Source organism: Muscardinus avellanarius (assembly GCF_963383645.1).
Source record: "Muscardinus avellanarius genome assembly, chromosome: 10".
NCBI lineage: Eukaryota > Metazoa > Chordata > Mammalia > Rodentia > Gliridae > Muscardinus > Muscardinus avellanarius.
In genome coordinates, this window is record NC_137796.1 from 59,299,316 (window position 1) to 59,322,873 (window position 23,558).

At 51.0% G+C, this 23,558-nt stretch overlaps 1 protein-coding gene across 2 annotated transcripts; it reads left to right on the forward strand.

Moving 5' to 3' along the window:
* Positions 1–1,647: 1,647 nt before the first annotated feature.
* EHD2 (EH domain containing 2) lies at positions 1,648–23,538 on the forward strand (the record flags this gene model as incomplete). Of its 2 annotated transcripts, none has more annotated exons than XM_080702038.1 (5): positions 1,648–2,051; positions 3,926–4,023; positions 10,644–11,056; positions 21,409–21,573; positions 22,987–23,538. In XM_080702038.1, 5 exons carry the CDS (start codon positions 1,648–1,650, stop codon positions 23,536–23,538), a joined length of 1,632 nt encoding a protein of 543 aa, XP_080558164.1. The 2 variants fall into 2 exon arrangements, with proteins under 2 accessions (XP_080558164.1, XP_080558165.1); XM_080702039.1 differs by having other exon boundaries at positions 10,644–11,050.
* Positions 23,539–23,558: the final 20 nt, after the last annotated feature.

The window sequence follows — 23,558 nt, forward strand, 5'->3', positions numbered from 1 at the left end:
CTAGTCTCCAATCTGCAATCCTTCTAACTTGGCCTCCCAAGTACAGGCGTGCACCGCCATGTGCAGCCCAGCTGCAGCATTTTCTAGCTCAGTAACCTTGGCCAGGCTATTACTCTCTTCCTGAGACTCCATTTCCTCGTCATTAAACTGGGGATAATAATAGACCTACCTTACACGGTGAAGGGACCTAGCACATCCTTCTGGGTTACCTCCAACCTCCTCTCTCCCCCACCCTTTTTTTTTTTTTTTTTTTTTTTTTTTTTGTGGTGCTAGAGATTGAACCCAGGGGCATTCTACCTCTGAGCTACACTGCCAGCCTGATTTTTTAGTTTTTTTTTTTTTTTTTTTGGTGGGTCTGGGGATGGAACCCAGGGGCATTCGACCTCCGAGCTACACCCCCTGCCCTATTTTTTATTCTTTATTTTGAAACTGGGTCTCACTGAGTTGCAGAGGGCCTCACTAAGTAGCTGAGGCTGTCCGTGAACCGCGATCCTCCAGGTCTCAGCCTCCCAAATGCTGGGATTACAAGTGTGCGCCATCACGCCCGGTTTAGTTATTATTTTGAAACAGAGTCTAAGTTGTGGATGGCCTCACTAAGTAGCTGAGGCTGGTCGCGAACTGTGATCCTCCTGTCTCAGCCTCCCAAGCGCTGGGATTGCAAACGTGCACCACCATACCTGGCCCAATCTCCCTTTTTAAAATTTTGAAACAGAATTGCTGAGGTCAGCCTTGAACCTGCAATCCTCCTGTCTCAGCCTCCCAAGTGCTGGGATTACAGGAGGGTGCCACCTGAGAACAGCAGCTGAGTTGTTATTCTTGCTAATGCCCAAGATCTCCAGTGACCTGGGTGCCAACCTCCAAAGCCTCACTTCTCGTCCCTCCTCTGTGTCCCGGGTGAACACTTCTCGGCTCCTGGCACCCAAGGACCTGCCACACCCTCAGGCTTCTGCATGGAGCAGCTCAGGTTGGCTCTGCCCCAATCGTATGGACCTGCTGGTGTTGTTCTTGTCCCGCTCGGGATGCGTGGCATTTTCCAGGCACAAATGACTATTCGGCCCTAGGAAGCATGGGGCGGGGGGGGGGGTGTAATTTCAGCAAAGATGTGTCAAGCAACGGAAGAGAGAAGAAAGGAGAGAATGAAGCCACATGTGGCGGTGTGAGCCTATAATCCCAGCATTTAGGAGGCTGAGAACAAGAGGATGGCAGGTTCAAGGCCAGCCTCTGCAATCTAGCAAGACCCTCTTTCAAAATAAATAAAATAGGGCTGGGGGGTATAACTCAGAAGTAGAATGCACCTGGATTCAACCTCCAGTAGCAAAGCGGGGGGGGGGGGGACTCAAGGATACAGTTATACATTCCTTTTCAGGCTGATACCTCCCCTTTGTCCATCCCTTGGTCCTCCACCATCAATTCCCCTCCTTCAACCATACCACCATTAACCTTTCCTGTCCCCCTTGATCTGGCTCCCCTTAATCCTCCTCTCCTTCCTGCCACCTGTGTCTGCCATCAGTGGCTTCTGCTCCTGGCCCTCCACCGCCCAGCCCTTCTGCTCTAACTCAGCCTTCTTTCTCCCCCCTGCACCAGCCGGTCCACCACCGACGCCCGTGCACCTCCTGCCCGCATCTCTCACCTGCGTGAGCCTCTGCCATGTTCAGCTGGCTGAAGCGGGGCGGGGCCCGGGGCCAGCAGCCCGAGGCCATCCGCACTGTCACCTCCTCCCTCAAGGAGCTGTACCGCACCAAGCTGCTCCCCCTGGAGGAGCACTACCGCTTCGGAGCCTTCCACTCCCCGGCCCTGGAGGACGCCGACTTCGACGGCAAGCCCATGGTGCTGGTGGCCGGCCAGTACAGCACAGGCAAGACCAGCTTCATCCAGTACCTGCTGGAGCAGGAGGTGCCCGGCTCCCGCGTGGGGCCGGAGCCCACCACCGACTGCTTCGTGGCCGTCATGCACGGCGACACTGAGGGTATCGTGCCCGGCAACGCCTTGGTCGTGGACCCGGACAAGCCCTTCCGAAAGCTCAATCCCTTTGGGAATACCTTCCTCAACAGGTGTGGAGCCGGCCGCCAGGGGCGCATCCTCCGGTCCCTGTCGCCCTCAGTCCTGACCCTCACTGCTAATGCTTCTGTCCTTCATGGAATTGAACCCAGGGGCATTCTACCTCCGAGCTATATCCCCAGCCCTTTTTAGTTTTTATTTGGGAACAGGATCCCCCTTCATTGCTGAGGCTGGCCTGGAACCTGTAATCTTACTGTCTCAGCCTCCCAGGCACTGGGATTACAGGCCTGTGCCACCGTGGCCAGACTAGCAATTCCCTCTTTCTGCCTGGTTCATCTCCTTCCTGCCTCTGTTCTCCTGGCTTCCCTGGGGGACGAGCTGAGCCAGGAAAGCCAGCCCGCCTGGGTTCCAAACCTGGCTCTTCCACTGGCTTAGCTGGGCAGCTTAAGGCAAATGACTTCATGTCTCTGGGCCTCTCCGGCTCATTTGAAAAATGGGGATAACTGTAGCCTCTCTCTTCCAGGGGAGCCTTGGAATAGTCCCATAGGCCCTGGCTCAAAGCAGGAGCTTGACATGGCCTCTTCTTTCTTTCTTTCTTTCTTTCTTTCTTTCTTTCTTTCTTTCTTTCTTTCTTTCTTGCAGTACTGGAGATGGAACCAGGGCATTCTTCCTCCAAGCTACATCCCTAGCCTTGTTTTTTTTTAAATTCTTTATTTTGAAACAGAGTCTCACCGAGTTGCAAAGGGCCTCACTAAGTAGCTGAGGCTGTCTGTGAACTGAGATCCTCCAGTCTCAGCCTCCCAAATGCTGAGATTACAAGTGTGTGCCACCATGCCCGGCTTTTCTTTTTTTCTTTCTTTCTTTCTTATCTTTATTTATTTTGGTACTGAGGATTTTGTTCAGAGTTGTTGTGCCTCCAAGTGACCCATCAGCCCTTTTGATATTTATTTTAAAAGTCTCACTAGAGCCAGGCGTGGTGGCGCACGCTTGTAATCCCAGTGCTTAGGAGGCTGAGCTAGGAGGATCGCACAGATTTGAAGCCAGCTTCAGCTTCTTAGGCTCTCAGCAACTTAGTGAGACCCTGTTTCCAAATAAAATATAAAAAACAGGTCTGGGAGTGTATCCCGGAGGTAGAAAGCCCCTGGGTTCCACCCCCAGTACCACTAAAACAAAATAAAATAAAACAGTCTCGCCAGGCATAGTGGTGTACACTTGTAATCCCAGCATTTGGGAGGCTGAGACAGGAGGATCGCGGTTTACAGACAGCCTCAGCTACTTAGTGAGGCCCTTTGCAACTCAGTGAGACCCTGTTTCAAAATAAAAAATAGGGATCTGGGCATGGTGGCCCACGCTTGTAATCCCCGTGCTTGGGAGGTTGAGACAGGAGGATCGTGCAGGTTCGAAGCCAGCCTAACCTGGTTTAAGAGACCCTGTTTCCAAATAAAATATAAAATAGGTCTGGAAGTGTACCCTGTAGGTAGAAGGCCCCTAGATTCCATCCCCAGTTCCACCAACAAAAATAAAAAATAAATTAAAAATAAATAAATAAATAATAGGGCTGGGGGGTATTCCTCAGAGGTAGAATGCACCTGGGTTCCATCCCCCATACCGCAAAATAAATAAATAAATAAATAAATAAATAAAAGTTAAAAATAAATAAAACAGTCTCACTAAACTGCAGAGGCTGGTCTCTAACCTGTGACTCTCCTGTCTCTGCCTCCCAAGAACTGGGAGACCCATGCCTCTGAGCCTGGCTGAGCTCTGACTTTTTTTTTTTTTTTTTTTTTTTAAGCTAGGTTCTCTCTCCTTCTGGACCTTCTTTCTAGGACCCCTCTCCTGGGGGGCCACTCTGCGCACCCTGACTTTCCCTCTAAATGCCCTCCCCTCCCCCTTCTCCGTGTTGACCCCAGTCTTCTGCTGCCCCCAGGTTCATGTGCGCCCAGCTTCCCAACCAGGTCCTGGAAAGTATCAGCATCATCGACACCCCTGGCATCCTGTCGGGAGCCAAGCAGAGAGTGAGCAGAGGTGAGGAGAGAGGCAGGCCCCCTGCAGAGGGGGAGCGGGAGGTTGGGGCTGGGCGCTGCTGTCTGAGGGAGGGGGCCAGAGTCTCCTCCGGGACTGGGCCCTGGGTAGCAGGAGGCAGCTGGGAGAGGCAGAGGTGCACACGTGTGAGTAGGCTGGGGCAGCGTGCCTGGGCCCGTTGGAGGGATGGGAAGGGAAAGATGGAGAGACCCAGAGAGACTGGGGGAGGAGCGGGAGCTCTGGGCGCCCCTCGGGCCCCAGGGGGGTGGGCAGGGGCTGGCGGGAGGCCCAGGGCCCTGTGAGCTCCGGACCGGGCCTCTGGGCCACAGATGGGGCTGGGAAGGGCTGGGAGGGGGAGTCTGGGCGGGGGCCAAGGTCGGGCCTGGAATTTATAAACAGCTGTGCGGGGGGGAGCGGCGGGGTGCATTCCAGCGGCTCGAAGGCGCGGCCCCACCCACCCCTGCCAGCCTGCGCGACATCTGCGCCCCGCCCCCACCGGCCCGCGGCCCCGCACCCCAGGGCCTCAGAGGACAGGAACTGGGGCAAAGGAGGCCGCGGTGTGGGGCAGAGGGGACCCGCAGGCGCGGGAGGCTGCCCGGGCGGGCGGCTCGGAGTCCCTGGCGGCCGTCCAGGGCGCAGCCCCGCGGGAGAGAGGCAGGAGGCAGCTGCAGGAGCGACCAGCGCCAGGACTCCGGGCTCCCCCGGCTGGGCTGCCTCGGCGGGGACCCCGGCCACACACAAGGGGTCTCCGTGCCTGGTGTTAGTTTAGGGCTGGAGGCAGGGAGGTCCCCTGCCCGTCCGTGGTGATTGGCAGGGATGGTGCTGGGGTGAACTGTGTGCCTCCTGGGAAAGTGTGTCCTTGTGAGCCTGATGCAGGGTGTGGGTGGCCCCTTGTGTGTGTGTGTCTGTGACTACCTGTGCGTCCCTGGACATGGACAGCTGAGGTCTGGACTCTGGTGTTGTGTGATTTGGTTCAAGTGTGTGCATGAGAGTGTGTGTGTATGTGTGTGGACCTGTTGATCCTGGGTGTGGGTTTCTTAGGGATTGTGTAGCATTGAGGAGGCACACTGGAATTGTGTGTGACTGGCTGTATCTCTATACAGTGCATTGTGAAATACAGGTGTATCTAGGCGTGTCCGAAAAAGTACCCTTTTGTTTTCCTTTTTTCTCCTTTTTTCTAGCTCTGAGCTATACCTGCAACCCTGCTTAGTGAGGCCTTCTGCAACTTAGTGAGACTTTGTTTTCAAATAATAAAATAAAAAGGCCCGGGGGTGTAGCATGGAGGTAGAATGTCTCTGAGTTCAATTTCCAGAAACACACACACACACACACACACACACACACACACACAATAAATAAAATAAAATAAAAAATAGCCAGGCGTGGTGGTACACGTTTGTAATCCCAGTACTTGGGAGGCTGAGACAGGAGGATCGCAGAGGTTCAGAGCCAGCCTCAGCTACTTAGTGAGGCTCTCAGCAACTTAGTGAGACCCTGTTTCCAAATAAAGTATAAAATAGGTCTGAGAGTATAGCCTGGAGGTAGGAAAGCCTCTGGGTTCCACCCCTAGTACCACCAAAAAAAAAAAAAAAAAAAATTGCTGAGGCTAGCCCTTAACCTGTGACCCTCCTCCCTCAATTTCTCAAGCACTGGGATTACAGAGGTACACCACTGTGCCCAGCTCTGTAATTACCTGTATGTGTTTGGGGGCTACTAGGGATTGAACCCAGAGCTAGTCTGTTAGCTACACCTCCTGCGCCCCCCCTTTTTTGCAGTACTGGGGATGGAACCCAAGGGCATTCTACCTCCAAGCTACACCCCCAGCCCTATTTTTTTTTTTTTTTTTTTTTTTGGTGGTACTGGAGTTCCTGGAAGCCCTTCTACCTCTGGGCTACACTCCCAGACCTATTTTATACTTTATTTGGAAATAGGGTCTCTTAAGCCAGCACGGCTGGCTTCAAACCTGCGCGATCCTCCTGTCTCTGCCTCCCCCAAGCGCGGGGATTACAAGCGTGCGCCACCATGCCTGGCTATTTTTTATTCCTTATTTTGAAACAGGGTCTCACTGAGTTACAAAGAGCCTCACTAAGTAGTTAATTAAGGCTGTCCGCGAACCGCGATCCTCCTGTCTCAGCCTCCCAAATGCTGGGATGGATCACAAGCCTGCGCCACCCCGCCCGGCTCCCCTTCCCTTTTTATTTAGAGACAAAGTCTTGCTCAGCTGCCCAGGCTGGCCTGGAGCTTGCAATCCTCCTGCCTCAACCTCCCAAATTGTAGGCGTGTGGCCCCAAGCCCACAGTGGCCTGTATCTTATAGTATGTGGCTCCGACTGTGAAGGGCCATGTGCTGCTGGGCGTGTGTGTGTGTGTGTGTGTGTGTGTGTGTGTGTGTGTGTGTGTTGCTCTGCAGGGGGCACGGCTAACCCCATGTGTGAAGTCTGTGAACACACGCGTGTGTGGCTGTGCATAGTGAGTCCCTCTGGCGGGCCTCCAGTCCGGGCTCTACTGCCTCTGAACTGTGGGCTCCTGTGCCAGCCTCTCATCTTTCTGCAAACGGGGTGACAGTGCTGTCCACCTATGGGGTTGTCTGAGGGTTAAATTATTTTCTCAGGCAAGGCACTTTGTGTGCGGCACACAGTAGGGCTGCCTGGTGCTCAGGACTCTGTTTTTCTTGGGTATGGGTTCCTTTCCGCCACGTCTCCATTCCCACGCTGACTCAGCCTCCCCCGCCCTGCCCCATGAGACATGCTTTCCAAATCCCAGCCAGCGTGTGTGTGTGGACACGGGCAGAGGGGGAGGCCCGGCTGCCGTTCCCCCGGTGACTGGACCAACTCTTCCTCCCCCAGAAAATGTCCCCATCCTTATCCCTCTCCGTCTCGTCCTTCCAGAGGACCCGCTTCCTCATGTCTCCACCTCCCAAGTACTGGGATTATACGCGGGCCCCACTATGCCCGGCGTGGCACTCCGTTTCAAAATAAAAAATAGGCCGGGCGTGGTGGCGCACGCTTGTAATCCCAGCATTTGGGAGGCTGAGACAGGAGGATCGTGGTTCACAGACAGCCTCAGCTCCTACTTAGGCCCTTTGCAACTCAGTGAGACACTGTTTCAAAAGAATTAAAAACAGGGCAGGGGGTGTAGCTCAGAGGTAGAGTGCCCCCTGGGTTCCATCCCAAGTACAGATAATAAATAAATAAATAAATAAATAAATAAATAAAATTTAAAATGATAAAAAATAAAATAGGGCTGGGAGTAGAGGTTGGAGGTAGGATGTCCCTGGGTTCCATCCCCAGCATACACACACACACACACACACACACACACACACACACACACACGGCCTGCCTGCTGGGCACCCTGAAGTTTCATGATCTTTCATTTCTCTGGGAGAGAAAGCTAGAGTCGAGAGCGTCAGCACCTGGTCCCTGTTCTGCCCGTAGCTCCGTCCCCCTGCTGCCAACTCTGCCCTGCCTCCAGGAAGCCCTCCTGACCCCTGGGCTGGCCTACCACGGCTCCCTGGACTCCCTCATCTCAGCTGGACCACTCTGGGCCTGGAAGCACAGGGCAGGGGCTGCTGCAGCCTCCCCCATGGAGCCAGAGGATGGTTCCAGAATGACTCCTCCCAGGGTCTGACGCGCCCCTGACTAAGAGTTGTTAAGTACTTACTGCTCCCAGCACTGTTGTTTTTAATAGTTTTATCAGGGTATAATTTACATGCCATAAGCTTACTCACTTTTTCTTTTTTCTTTTTGTGGATAGAACCTAGGGCTTTACACATGCTAGGCGACTGATCCACTACTTCTTTTTTTTTTTTTTTTTTGTGGTACTAGGGATGGAACCTAGAGGCATTCTACCTTCAAGCTACACCCTCCTGCCCTATATTTATTCTTTATTTTGAAACAGGGTCTCACTGACCTGCAGAGGGCCTCACTAAGTAGCTGAGGCCATCCATGAGCCACGATCCTCCCGTCTCAGCCTCCCGAATGCTGGGATTACAAGCGTGCGCCAACACGCCCAGCTGACCGATCCACTGCTGAACTACATTCCCAGCCCTAAATGAGTTACTTTGTGCGCGGCACACAGTAGGTGCTGTATGGTGTTATTTTTTATTTTGAAACAGGGTCTTGCTAAGTTGCTGAGGCTGGCCTCAAACCTGCAATCCTCCTGCCTCAACCTCCTGATTACTGGAATAACATGTGTGCCATCACGCTCAGCTTAAATTTAACTTTTTTTTTTTTTAAGAAAGGGTCTTAATAAATTGCCCAGGCTGGCCTTGAACTTTCAATCAAATTCTTCCTCAACTGCTCCAGAAGCTTAGATTATAGGTGCATACCACCATGACCGGCAAGCTCATCTGCTTTGAAGTGTACAGTTCTATGCCAGGCATTTTTTTTAATTTTTGTTTTTGTTTTTGTGTGTGGTACTGAGGCATTATACTTCTGAGCTATACCCCCCAACTCCCTCCCTTTTTTATTTATTTATTTTTATTTTTTGGTGGAACTGAGGTTCCTGGAAACCCTTCTACCTCCGGTCTACACTCCCAGACCTATTTTATATTTTTATTTGGAAACAGGGTCTCTTACGCCAGCGAGGCTGGCTTTGAACCTGGGCAATCCTCCTGTGCCTGCCTCCTAAGCGCGGGGATTACAAGCATGCACCCCCACACCCGGCTTATTTTTTTCTTGAAACAGGGTCTTAGTAGATTCCGGAGAGTCTTGCTGTGCTGCTGAGGCTGGCCTCAGACCTTCAATCCTCCTGTCTCCGCCTTCAAGTACTGGGATTACAGGTGTGTGCCACTAGGCCCACCTCAGGCATTGTTTTAAGCCCTTTACATATATTTATTTATTTATTTATTTACTTATTATTTATTTATTTTTGCGGGCCTGGATATGGAACCTAGGGGCATTTGACCAACTTTTTATTGTTTTTATTTTTATTTTTTTTTGCGGGTCTGGGGATGGAACCCAGGGGCATTTGACCTCCTAGCTACTCCCTGAGCCCTATTTTTTATTCTTTATTTTGAAACCGGGTCTCACTAAGTTGCGGAGGGCCTCCCTAAGTATCTGAGGCTGTCCACGTACCGGGATCCTCCTGTCTCAGCCTCCCGAATGCTGGGATGACAAGCGGGCGCCACCACGCCCGGCTCCAGGCTGTGCTTCTTGGTGTAGGAACTCGTGACGCAGCAGAGGCCGGCAGGCTGACTGAAGGGATGACTGCGGGCGTGGGTGGTGACAGGAGTCAGTGAATGGGAGTGATGAAAGACCGCAGGAGCCAGCTCCTGGCAGGGTGAGACTGAGAGCAGGAACCACATCTGTGGTATCTATAGTATCTATGCCCAGTGCCCAAGGAGGGCTTGGCGCATATAAGAACTCTCAGTAGCCTGAATGGTGGCAAATGCCTGCAATCTCAGTACTTGGGAGGCCGAGACAGGAGGATCGCAGTTCTTTTGTTTATTTGCTTTTTTTTGCAGTACTGGGGATGGAACCTAGGAGCATTCTACCTGCGAGCTATGCCCCCCACGTCTATTTTTTTTTTCCTGTGGGTCTGGGGATGGAACCCAGGGGCATTTGACCTCCGAGCTATGCCCCCTGCCCTGTTTTGTATTCTTTACTTTGAAACAGGTCTTACTAAGTTGCAGAGGGCCTCACTAAGTAGCTGAGGCTGGCCGCAAACCACAATCCTCCGGTCTCAGCCTCCCAAATGCTGGGATTACAGGCGTGCGCCAGCACACTCAGCTAGGATCGCAGGTTTGAGGTCAGCCACAGCAACAAAGTGAGATCCTTCCCATTTCAAAAAAAAAAAAAAAAAAATTAGGGCTGGGGTTTTAGCTCAGATGTAGACTGCCCTTGGGTTTCCTTCCCAGTACTGAGGGAAAGAAAGAGAAAAAGAAAGAGCAGGGTGAGCATGTTGGCCCAGATTTGTGATCCTGGTACTGTGGATGCTGAGACAGTAGGATCTCAGGTTTTGGGCCAGCCTCAGCAATTTAGCTTGTAATCCCAGTACTTGGGAGGCTGAGACAGGACGATCACAGGTTCGCGGCCAGCCTCAGCTACTTAGTGAGGCCCTCTGCAACTCAGTGAGACCCTGTTTCAAAATAAAAAGTGGAGCTGGTGGTGTAGCTCAGAGGTAGAATGCCATTGGGTTCAATCCCTAGTACTCGCCCCACCAAAAAAAAGAGAGACCTACAGAGAGAGAGAGAGAGGAGAGAAAGGAGAGGGAGAGGGAAGAGGAGAGGGAGGGAGGTAAGGAGGGAGGGGGGAGGAGAGGAGAGGGAGAAGAGGAGAGGAGAGGGAAGGAGAGAGAGAGGAGGAGAGGAGAGGGAGGGAGGGAGGGGAGAGGAGAGAGAGAGAGAGAGAGAGAGAGAGAGAGAGAGAGAGAGAGAGAGAGAGAGAGAGGAGAGACACAAACAAATCAGGGTGATTACTGCTGGTGGCCAGATAGCTTGAGGGGGCTGGGACCCAAGTGATGGAGGAAATTTGGGGCGCTGGGGAGCCAGCGTAGAAGGACAGGCACTTCTGCACTGGGAAGGATTTGGATGGTTCACCCGAATATCCACACTGTCCACAATCAGTCCAAACGACGGGACGGCGTGGCCGGGCGGGGCTGACCTGTCCCCGCCCCCTGCAGGCTACGACTTCCCGGCCGTGCTGCGCTGGTTCGCCGAGCGCGTGGACCTCATCATCCTGCTGTTCGACGCGCACAAGCTGGAGATCTCGGACGAGTTCTCCGAGGCCATCGGCGCCCTGCGGGGCCACGAGGACAAGATCCGCGTGGTGCTCAATAAGGCCGACATGGTGGAGACGCAGCAGCTGATGCGCGTGTACGGCGCGCTCATGTGGGCGCTGGGCAAGGTGGTGGGGACGCCCGAGGTCCTGCGCGTCTACATCGGCTCCTTCTGGGCCCAGCCGCTCCTCGTGCCCGACAACCGGCGCCTCTTCGAGCTGGAGGAGCAGGACCTCTTCAGAGACATCCAGGGCCTGCCCCGCCACGCCGCGCTGCGCAAGCTCAACGACCTGGTGAAGCGGGCCCGGCTGGTGCGGGTAAGCGCCCGGCCAGCTCCTCGGTGGGAGGCTGCAGGGAGGCAGGGACCAGCTCACAGACCAGATAGGCCCAGCCGGTCTCTTACTGTTAAAATAATAATAATAATAATAATAATAATAATAATAACATATTATTATTATTATTATTATTATTATTATTATTATTACACCAGGCACGGTGGCGCACACTTGTAATCCCTGTGCTTGGGAGGCTGAGACAGGAGGATCGCACAGGTTCGAAGCCAGCCTCAGCTACTTAGTGAGGCTCTCAGCAACTTAGTGAGACCCTGTTTCCAAATAAAGTATAAAATAGGTCTGTAGGTCTGGGGGTATAGCCTGGAGGTAGAAAAGCCCTTGGGTTCCACCCCCAGTACCACTAATAATAATAATAATAATAATAATAATAATATAAAAATAGCCGGGCATGGTGGCGCACACTTGTAATCCCTGCGCTTGGGAGGCTGAGACAGGAGGATTGCACAGGTTCGAAGCCAGACTCAGCTACTTAGTGAGGCTTTCAGCAACTTAGTGAGACCCTGTTTCCAAATAAAATATAAAATAGGTCTGGGAGTATAGCCCAGAGGTAGAAAACCTCTGGGTTCCACCCCCAGTACCACCAAAAATATATAAATAAATAAATAAATAAATAAAATAAAATAAAAATAAATTTAAAAATAGGGCTGGATGTATAGCTCAGAGGTAGAATACTCCTTGGTTCCATCCCCAGAATAATAATAATAATTAATAATAATAATAATAATAATAATAATAATAATAATAAGACTGGGGTTGTAGCTCAGAGGTAGAACACTCCCGGGTTTAATCCCAGTAACACACACACACACACACACACACACACACACGCACACACACTCTCTCTCTCTCTCAAATATTTATTTATTTATTTATTTATTTATTTTTATTTATTGGCACTGGGGATGGAACACAGGGGCATTTACCTCTGAGCTACACCCCCAGCCCTATTTTATTCTTTAGTTTGAAACAGGGTCTCACTGAGTTGCAAAGGGCCTCATAAGTTGCTGCAGCTGGCCAGCAACCTGCGATCCTCCTGTCTCAGCCTCCCAAGTATTAGAGTTAAAAACATGTGCCACCACACCCAGCTTCTCTCAAAAATTTATATACATACATACACACCCAGGCATGGTGGCATCTTCCTGTAGTCCTAGTACGTAGAAGGCTGATACAGGAGGATTGAAAGTTCAAGGCCAGCTTCAGCAACTCAGTAAGACCCTGTTTCAAAAGAAAAAGGGCAGCCTGGCGTGGTGGCACACGCTTGTAATCCCTGCACTTGGGAGGCTGAGACAGGAGGATCACACAGGTTGGAAGCCAGCCTCAGCTACTTAGTGAGGCTCTCAGCAACTTAGTGAGACCCTGTTTCCAAATAAAATATAAAAAAGGTATAGCCCGGAGGTAGAAAGCCTCTGGGTTCCACCCCCAGTACCACCAAAAAACAAAAACAAAAGAGAAAGGGCAGCCAGGCATAGTGGCTCACACCTATAATTCCAGTACTTGGGAGGCTAAAATAGAAGAATCACAGGTTTGCAGACAGCCTCAGCTACTTAGAGGCTTTCTGCAACTTAGTGATACCATGTTTCAAAATAAATAATAAAAAAAATAGGGCCGGGGGAGTAGTTAAGAGGTAGAATGCCCCTGGGTTCCATCCCTCATTCTACAAACAAAACTAATACAAAACTAATACATGGGAGGCTGAGACAGGAGAATCATAGATGGGAGACCAACTTCAGTAATTTAGTGAGACTTTGTTCCAAAATAAAAAATAAAATCAGAGCTAGATGTGGTGGTGCACACTTGTAATCCCAGTACTTGGGAGGTGGAGACAGGAGGATCACAAGTTTCTCAGCCAGCCTCAGCTACTTAGTGAGACCTTCTGTGCAATTTAGTGACACCCTGTTTCAAAATAAAGAATAAAAAATTAAGCTGGGCGTGATGGTGCACGCTTGTAATCCCAGCATTCTGGAGGCTGAGACCAGAGAATTGCGGTTTGCGGAAAGCCTCAGCTACTTAGTGAGGCCCTCTGCAACTTAGTGAGACCTTGTTTCAAAATAAAGAATAAAAAATAGGGCAGTGGGGTGTAGCTCGGAGGTCGAATGCCCCTGGGTTCTATCCCCAGACCCGCAAAAAAAAAAAAAAAAAAAAAAAAAGGAATAAAAAATTATATAGGGCTGGAGGTGTTATCTTGGAGGTAGAATGCCCTTGGGTTCAATCCCCAGTACTGCAAAATTAATTAATTAATGAATTAATTAAAACTAATATCAAGCCAGGCATGATGACGCACACTTGCAATCTCAGCATTCAGGAGGCTGAAACCGGAGGATCATGGTTTGCAGACAGCCTCAGCTACTTAGCAAGGCCCTTTGCAACTCAGTGAGACCCTGTTTCAAAAATAAAAAGACTAAAAAACAGGGCTGGGGGTGTAGCTCAGAGGTAGAATGCCCCTGGTTTCCATCCCTAGTACTGTAAAACAAAAAACAAAACAACAAAAATAAAAACCTCAAAAAATAAATTAAATTCAGACTGGAGGTGTAGCTCAAAGGTAGAATGACCCTGAGTTCAATCCCCAATCCTCAGTTCCACAAAAAAAAAAAAAAAAAAAAAAGGCTGGGGTGTAACTCAGAAATAAAATGTCCCTGGGTTCAATCCCCAGTACCAAAAAATATCATTACTTTACTACTATTATTATTGTTATTTGGTACTGGGAATTGAAGCCAGAGGCATTCTACCCCCAGCCGTATTTTAGTTTTTATTTTGAAGCAGAGTCTTGCCACGTTGCTGAGGCCAGCCTCCCAACTGTGATCCTCCGCTTTCCAAGTACTGGGGTCACGGGTGTGTGCCACTGTGCCCAGCTCCTCTTAAACAGATTCTTAACATCATTGCTGAGCTGTCAGCCCCTCTTTAGGAGTCTGTCTTTACTGTCTGACAGCCTCTTTGACTCCCATTTAAGTTCGATAGATCAGGGATCTTTGAATTCCTTCACTGATGTAACCCCAGCGTCTGGAACAGAATTGCTCAGTAAATATTTGTTGAATGACTGGCACTAGACAAACCCTCGGGTTTAACAGAATCTTCTCTGTGCCTGGCCCTCTGCTGGGGGTTTTTGGGAACTCAACAGAGACTGAGGTAGTGCCAGCCCTGCCTCATTGGGCCTCCCCCAAACCAGGGCAATCCCAGGACCCAGGGCTTCTGGGGGAGGGGACAGACCCATCTCAAGACAAGGACAGCTGGGGAAGGGACCTTAGAGGAGAGAGTGTCTGAGGGAAGACATCAGTGTTGAGCCCAGTGTAGACAGTGTGATAACTGCATTGGAGGCTGGGGAGGTGGGTGGGGAGGCAGGACACCTCCAATCTTTTGGGCTGTGTCAACAAATGTGCACATTGTCCCAGGGGTGCTGGGGAGCCATGGGAGGGTTCAAAGCAGAGAGAGCCCAATATGGTGGCACACACCTGTAATCCCAGGATTACGGAGGCCAAGACAGAAGGATTGCAGGCTCAAAACCAGCCTCAGCAAGTTAGTAAGACCCTCAGCAACTTAGAAATGAAATAGAAAATAGCGGCCGGAGCCAGGCGTGGTGGCGCACACTTGTAATCCCAGCGCTTGGGAGGCTGAGACAGGAGGATCGCACAGGTTCGAAGCCAGCCTCAGCTACTGAGTGAGGCTCTCAGCAACTTAGTGAGACCCTGTTTCCAAATAAAATATTTTTTAAAAAAATAGGTCGAGGGGGGGGGTATAGCCCAGAGGTAGAAAAGCTCTGGGTTCCACCCCCAGTACTGAAAAAAAAAAAAAAAAAAAAAAAAGCAGCCAGGCCTGGTGGTGCACGCTTGTAACCCCAGCATTCGGGAGGCTGAGACAGGAGGATCGCAGTTTAAGGACAGCCTCAGCTACTTAGTGAGGCCCTCTGCAACTCTGTGAGACCCTGTTTCAAAATAAAGAATAAAAAATAGAGTAGGGGGGTGTAGTTCAGTGGTAGAATGTCCCTGGGTTCAATCCCCCGTGCCAAAAAGGAAAAAAAAGAAAAGAAAGAAAAGGAAAGGAAAAGAAAAAGAAAAGAAAGGTAGGATTATACTAAACTAAACTTCAGTATAATCCTGGAGGGTGGATTGAAGGTGGGTGGAGTCCAGGGAGGAGGCTTAAAAGCCGGCCTGGCTCAGAACCCTCCTTGGGGCGGGGGAGGAGAGCAGTGCACTGGTTTAAGGAGAGATTTGGGGGGCCAAGTGGAACAGTCTTAGGGGAGGCTGTCAGGGTGGCGGCGGGGCAGGAAGCTGGGCAGGCTGGGAGGCCTAGGAGGGTCTACGTGGTGGAGGAGCCTGAGGTGTTGTTTAAGGAGCAGCAGAGGGGATGAGTCAGAGCCCCACCCCTCCTCCACCCCAGGAATCCTTGGCAAGGTGCAGCCCTGTGTGGACGGAGCGGCTGTTCTGGGAGCCGTCCGACTTCACCTTCTTTCCTCTGCACCTCTCTCTGTCCTCCTCAGCCTCCCCCTGGTTCTTCTTCGTTACCCCCAGTCCCTTGGGGAAGCAGAGGCACCAGGAGGGACAGCGGGCCGGGGCGGGGTGGGACACCTGGTGCCCCCATCAGGCGGGAGGCGGCTCCGGAAAGGCGGACAAACCCCGGAGTCCCGGCCTGCCCTCCCACCTTATCTCTTCCTGGCACCTTCCCCCGCTTCCTCTCTGGAAAAGCCATCAGCGCCCTCGGCCAGCGAGCTGCCCCCGGGGTCCCGCCTGAGCCGCCGAAGCCCCGCCCCCACGCCCCATTGGCCCGCTCTGCCGGGCCACACCCACACCCTGGCCACACCCCTGCTCCGATTGGCTTCTCGGACCGCGAGGCCACACCCTCCGCCTCTCCCTGCAGGTTCCTCGATGGCTCTGCCAGTGCGCTCAGCTCCAGGGGCGCAGGGTCTGCTCACCAACAGTAGCCCACATGGTTTGATCCACCCTGACTAAAATTGTTTGTTTTTGTACTGGGTATTGAACCAGGGGCTTCTATCTCTGGCCTACACCCCCAACCTGATTTTTTTTTTTTTTTTTTTTTTGAAACAAGGTCTCGCAAAGTTCTGAGGCTGGCATCCAACCTGTAATCCTCCTGTTTCACCCTCCCAAGTACTGGGAGTACAGATGTATGCCACCGTGCCAGGCTTAACAGGTATTTTCTTATTGAACATTGAAGACTCTTCCATTGCCGGGCGTGGTGGCGCACGCTTGTAATCCCAGCATTCGGGAGGCTGAGACCTGGAAGGATCGCGGTTCACGGACAGCCTCAGCTACTCAGTGAGGCCCTCTGCAACTTCTTGAGACCCGGTTTCAAAATAAAGAATGAAAATTAGGGCAGGGGGTGTAGCTCGGAGGTCAAACGCCCCTGGGTTCCATCTCCAGACCCGCAAGAAAAAAAAAAAAAAAAAAGACTTCCATGGGCCAAGCACGATGACATATGCCTGTAATCCCAGTCTTTTGGGAGGTTGCAGCAGGAGGATCGCACATTTGAAGCCAGCCTGGGCAAATTAGTGAGACATCCCCCCTCTGCCCCCGCTCCCCAGACTCAAAATAAAAAAGGGCTAGCCGGGCGTGGTGGCACATGCTTGTAATCCCCGCGCTTGGGAGGCGGAGACAGGAGGATCGCGCAGGTTCGAAGCCAGCCGCGCTGGCGTAAGAGACCCTGTTTCAAAAATATAAAATAGGTCTGGGAGTGTAGTCCGGAGGAAGAAGGGCTTCCAGGAACCCCAGTACCACCAAAAATTAATTAAAAAAGGGCTAGCTCAGTGGTAGAGTGGCCCTGGGATTGTCCCCAGTGCCGCAGGGAAGTGGAAACAGAGCAGAGGGAGCCAGCTGCAGAGAGTGCCAGCCAGAGCAAGGGGCAAGAGCAAAGGCCCCGGGGTGGGGACAGGCTGGCTGGCTTGTCAGCCAAGGAATGCCAGCAAGGAATGTGGAGAGGAGTCAGGGGCAGGGGACGGAGGTGTGCTGGGTGAGACTGCAGGGATCATGGAGGCAGCAGCACTCAGAGTTGTTGATCTCGGAATCCCTTTCCTCTCTTAAAAATTACTGAGGATAGCCGGGCGTGGTGGCGCAGGCTTGTAATCCCCGCGCTTGGGAGGCGGAGACAGGAGGATCGCGGAGGTTCGAAGCCAGTCTCAGCTGGCTTAAAGAGACCCTGTTTCCAAATAAAATATAAAATAGGTCTGGAAGAATAACCTGGAGATAGAAGGCCCCTGGGTTCCTCCTCAGTACCACCACCAAAAAAAAAAAAAAAAAAAAAAAATTACTGAGGATTCCAAACAATTTGTATGCCCATGGGTTAAATCTAGACTTTATTTACCACATTAGAAGTTAAGACTGGGCTGCTTGTGGTGGTGCACACCCGTAATCCCAGTATTTGGGAGGCTGAGACAGGAGGATCACAGGTTCAAAGCCAGCCTTGGCAATTTAGCAAGGCTCTCAGCAACCTAGTGAGACTGTTTCTAAATAAGTGAAATCAGTAGCTGGGTATGGTGGTGCATGCCTGTAATCCCAGGACTTGGAAGGCTGAGACAGAAGGATCGCAGGTGTGAGAACAGCCTCAGCAAGTAGTGAGACTCTCATCAACCTAGTGAGACCCTTTTTCAAAATAAAGTAAAAAAATAGGAGTCGGGCCCGGTGGCGCACACTTGTAATCCCAGCATTTGGGAGACTGAGACAGGAGGATCGCAGTTTAAGGACAGCCTCAGCTACTTAGTGAGGCCCTTTGCAACTCAGTGAAACCTGGTTTCAAAATAAAGAATAAAATTAGGGCAGGGGGTGTGGCTCAGAGGTCAAATGCCCCTAGGTTCCACCCCCAGACCCGCAAAAAAAAAAAAAAAAAAAAAAAGGGCTGGGGGTATAGCTCAGACTGGCTTCTATCTCCAGTACCACAAAAATATAAAAAGTAGGGCTGGGGGTGTATCTTGAAGATAGAATACCCCCAAGTTCAATCCACAGTATGACAAAAAAAAAGAAAAAAAGAAATCAGGCAGGGGTTATAGCTTGGAGGTAGAATGCCACTGGGTTCAACACCCAGAACAACAGGAAAGAAAAAAAGAAAGGAAGAAAGAAAGAAAGAGTTAAAATTGTGGTGTACACCTGTAACCCCTGTACTTAGGAAGCTGACAGGAGGATCTCAGGATTTTGGCTAGCCTCAGCAACTTAGGGAGGCTGTCAGCAATTTAGAGAGATCCTGTTTACAAACAAAAAATAACTTAAAAATAAGACTGGGGGGTGTATTGGATGTAGAATTCCCTTGGATTCAATCCTCAGCTCCACAAAAAAAGAAAGAAAAAAAAAAAAAAAAAAGCAAGGTGTCTTAGTGCACGCCTGTGATCCCAGTACGTGGGAGGCCAAGACAGTTACTTAGAGAGGCTCTCAGCAACTTAGTGAGACCCTATTTGCAAATAAAAAATAATAAATAGGGCGGGGGGGGGGCGGCGTAGCTTGGAGGTAGAATGCTCCTGGGTTCAATCCCCAGTACCAAAAAGAAAGAAAACAAATAAAACCGAGAAAGCATTTAAGATTTATTTAGCTGGGCATGGTGGTGCATGCTTGTAATCCCAGTAGTTGGGAGGCCGAGATAGGAGGATCACAGGTTCTCAGACAGCCTCAACTACTTAGTGAGGCCCTCTGCAACTTAATGAGACCCTGTTTCAAAAATAAAGAATAAAAAATAGGGCTGAGGGTTTAGCTCGGAGGCAGAATGCCCCTGGGTTCAATCCCTAGTACTGCAAAAAGGAAAAAAAAAAAAATTTATACTGGGAGACTGAGACAAGAAGACCACAGATTTTAGGCCTACCTCAGCAACTTAGTGAGACCCTGTTTTCTTTTTTTTTTTTTTTTTTTTTCAGTACTGGGGATGGAACCCGGGGCATTCTACCTCTGATCCACACCCCTAGCCCTAATTTTTTTAGTCTGTAAGACCCTGTTTTGAAAAATACTAATAGAGCCCAGTGTGGTGGCACATACTTGTAATCCTAGCATTTAGGAGGCTGAGACAGGAGGATCATGGTTCACCACCAGCCTCAGCTACTTAGTAAGGCCTTTTGCAACTCAGTAAGACCTGGTTTCAAAATAAAGAATAAAAAATAGGGCTGGGGGTGTAGCTCGGAGATAGAATGCCCCTAGGTTCCATCCCAAGTACCACAAAAAAGAAAAAAGAGGGCTGAGGGTGTAGCTCAGAGGTAGAATACCCCTAGGTTCCACCCCTAGTACCCCCCACAATAATAATAATAATATTGTTATTATTATTAAAATGGGATTTGTCTGGGGGTGCAGCTCGGAGGTAGGATGCCCTCTGTAATGCTACATTCCCAGACAGAACCCGCGATCCTCCCATCTCAGCCTCCCAAGTACTGGGATTACAGGCATGAGCTACTGTGCTTGACTAAAAAGATGTATTTGTAACTCACAACAATTAACCACCAACTAGTAATTGTATAATTATAAATAAACAAGCCGATCCTCCCATCTCAGCCTCCCAAGTACTGGGATTACAGGTGTGCGCCACCGCACTGCACGGTTTTACACTTTTGCAAAAAGGGTCAGGATCCTGCCCTCCATTCCTGCGTTCATCAGTTTTGGTATCACAACTCTTGTAGCCCCTTACAAACTCCACTGTTGACTGCACAGCTGTAAACCCAGTATTTGGGAGGCTGAGCCATGAGGGTCAGAGTTTCAAAGCCAGCCTCAGCGGTGTATGGAGGCCCCTCAGCAACTTAAAGAGATCCTGTTTCAAAATAAAATAGGAGCCGGGCGTGGTGGCGCACGCTTGTAATCCCCGCGCTTGGGAGGCTGAGACAGGAGGATCGCGCAGGTTCAAAGCCAGCCTCAGCTACTTAGTGAGGCTCTCGGCAACTTAGTGAGACCTTGTTTCCAAACAAAATATAAAATAGGTCTGGGAGTATAGCCCCGAGGTAGAAAAGCCCCTGGGTTCCACCCCTATTACCACACACACACACACACACACACACAAATAAAATAAGGCTGGAGTGTAGCTTGGAGGAAGTAGAATGCCCCTGGGTTCATCCCTAGAACAACAACAAAACAAAACAAAACTTCCACTGTCCACTCAGGAGAGAATGAGGGTGAATAAAGCAAAGGTATTATTACAGCACTTGTGGGAGGCTGACACAGGAGGATTGCAGGTTTGAGGACAGCCTCAGCAAGTAGTGAGACTCTCATCACCATAGCGAGCCTCTATTTCAAAATAAAAATAAAATAGAGCTGGGGGATGTAGCTCAGAGGTAGAGTGTCCCTGAGTTCAATCTCCAGTAGTACACACACACACACACACACACACACACACACACACACACACACACCGTTTTGACTGTGGGAACCACTTGGAAGGATCTTGGGAACCCCTGGGATTCCTTGGAATCTACTTTGAGAATTATTGCTGTAGGGCTTTGTCAGCTATGATAGGAATTTTGAACTTGGACAGGAAACAGATCAAGATTTTCTTTTTCATACTGAGGATTGAACTCAGTGGCATTCTACTTCTGAGCTACACCTCAAGAGCTACTTTATTTATTTATTTATTTATTTATTTATTTATTTATTTATTTATTTTGGTGGTACTGGAGGTGGAACCCAGAGGCTTTTTACCTCCGGGCTATACTCCCAGACCTAATTTATACTTTATTTGGAAACAGGGTCTCACTATGTTGCTGAGAGCCTCACTCAGTAGCTGAGGCTGGCTTTGATCCTCCTGTCTCAGCCTCCCAAGCGCGGGGATTACAAGCATGCGCCACCACGCCCGGCTTTTTTTTATTTTGAAACAGGGTCTAAGTTACTGAAGGTCTCACTGAGTTGCTAAGTTCACATCCAGTACCCCCCCAAAAAAAAGCACTGGGCTTGGGATTTCAGCGCTGGCCTTAGACCAATCAAGCAAGGCCTTTGCGCAGTGTCTCAGGCTGGGGCTGAGGAAGGGGCTGTAGGGGTTAGAGAGGAAGCCAGGAAGCCAGGTGGTCACTGGGGCGCCTCTTTTCCAAGATGGGCGCAACTGGGAGTTGGGCCCAAATTCCGCATCGGGCGCAGAAGGTGCAGATGTCTAGGAGGATGGAGGAGGCGATTAGCTGGGCCCAGGCAGCGAGGGAGACTGGGTGGTGTGTGTGGGGGTGTGTGTGTGCTTAAAACTGGGAGGGGCTGAGATTGCTTGGAAGAGAGGGGAGCCCCAGCTGAGCCCCAGCCTGATAAGACAGCAGGGCGCACAGTGTGGCTGCTGGTCCCGCAGGAGCCTCACCAGGAACGTGCTAGAGATACGGACCCTTCCTTCCCCGTGCCTGCGGCCCCTTGGCTCAGATGAGACCGCTCCCCCCGCAGGTGCACGCGTACATCATCAGCTACCTGAAGAAGGAGATGCCCTCCGTGTTTGGGAAGGAGAACAAGAAGAAGCAGCTGATTCTCAAGCTGCCCGTCATCTTTGCAAAGATCCAGCTGGAGCACCACATATCCCCCGGGGACTTCCCCGACTGTCAGAAGATGCAGGTGGGACTCAGCCCCCTGGGGGAGTGGCAGGGTGATCCAGGATCCCTGCAGTGAAGGCCGGGCCGGGAAAGCCACAGGGATGGTGGCAGATGCTGGGAAGCGCCTCACGCACCCCTCCCGCCCACGATTTTATTATCTATATTTGGTGGTACTGGGGTTCCTGGAAGCCCTTCTACCTCCAGGCTACACTCCCAGACCTATTTTTACATTTTTATTTGGAAACAGGGTCTCCTAAGCCAGCACGCACGGCTGGCTTCGAACCTGCGCGATCCTCCTGTCTCTGCCTCCCAAGCGCAGGGATTACAAGCATGCGCCACCATGCCCGGCTTACTTTTTTTTTTTTTTTTTTTTTTTTGCGGTACTGGGGATGGAACCTAGGGATATTCTACCTCCAAGCTATACCCAACCCCATTTTTTTATTTTTAATTTTTTTTATTTATATTTTTGTGGCGCTGGGATGTCTTTCTATCTTTGGGCTATACTCCTATTTTATAGACCTATTTTCTATTTTATTTGGAAACAGGGTCTCACTAAGTTGCTGAAAGCCTCACTTAGTAGCTGTGGCTGGCTTCGAACCTGTGCGATCCTCCCGTCTCAGCCTCCCAAGCGCAGGGATTACAAGTGTGTGCCACCACGCTCAGAGTTAGTCTTTTTATTTATTTATTTATTTACGGGTCTGGGGTTGGAACCCAGGGGCATTTGGCATCCGAGCTACACCCCCTGCCCTATTTTTTCTTTATTTTGAAACCAGGTCTCACTGAGTTGCAGAGGGCCTCACTAAGTAGCTGAGGCTGTCTGCAAACCGCAATCCTCCAGTCTCAGCCTCCCAAATGCTGGGATTACAAGCGTGCGCCACCACGCCCGGCTAGTCTTTTTATTTTTGAAATAAGGAATCATTGAGTTGCTCAGGGTCTCGCTAAGTAGTTGAGGCCGTCTGCAACCCGCGATCCTCCAGTCTCAACATTCCGCGTATTGAGGTTACAAGCGCGCGCCGCCAAACCCAGCTGGTGTTTTGTTTTATAGAGCTAAAAACTTTCTCTTTCTGTCCTCTTTTCCATTCCTGGCCTCCAGGCCTAGAAAAGCCAATGACAATGGCTGCAGAAACTCCAGCCATTGTGTCTACATTCTAGCCAGCAAAAAATGGTGGAAGCCGGGCATGGTGGCACACGCTTGTAATCCCAGCATTCAGGAGGCTGAGACCTGGAGGATCACGGTTTGTGGATAGCCTCAGCTACTTAGTGAGGTCCTTTGCAACTCAGTAAGACCCTGTTTCAAATATAAAGAATAAAAAATAGGGCTGGGGGTGTGGCTTGGAGGTAGAATGCCCCTGGGTTCTATCTCCAGTACTGCAAAAAAAAAAAAAAAAAAAAAAGAGCTGGCTCCCTGAACTCCGTGTCCTGGCCCCCACCACAGGAGTTGCTGATGGCCCATGACTTCACCAAGTTCCACTCGCTGAAGCCCAAGCTGCTGGAGGCGCTGGACGAAATGCTGACGCACGACATCGCCAAGCTCATGCCTCTGCTGCGCCAGGAGGAGCTGGAGAGCACGGAGGCGGGCGTGCAGGGCGGCGCCTTCGAGGGCACCCACATGGGCCCCTTTGTGGAGCGGGGGCCTGACGAGGCCCTGGAGGATGGCGAGGAGGGCTCCGACGAGGAGGCCGAGTGGGTGGTGACCAAGGACAAGTCCAAGTACGACGAGATCTTCTACAACCTGGCGCCGGCGGACGGCAAGCTGAGCGGCTCCAAGGCCAAGACCTGGATGGTGGGCACCAAGCTCCCCAACTCCGTGCTCGGCCGCATCTGGAAGCTCAGCGACGTCGACCGCGACGGCATGCTGGACGACGAGGAGTTCGCCCTGGCCAGCCACCTCATCGAGGCCAAGCTCGAGGGCCACGGGCTGCCCGCCAACCTGCCCCGGCGCCTCGTGCCGCCCTCCAAGCGGCGCCATAAGGGCTCTGCCGAGTGAGCCGCCTGCCGGCCCTCCCT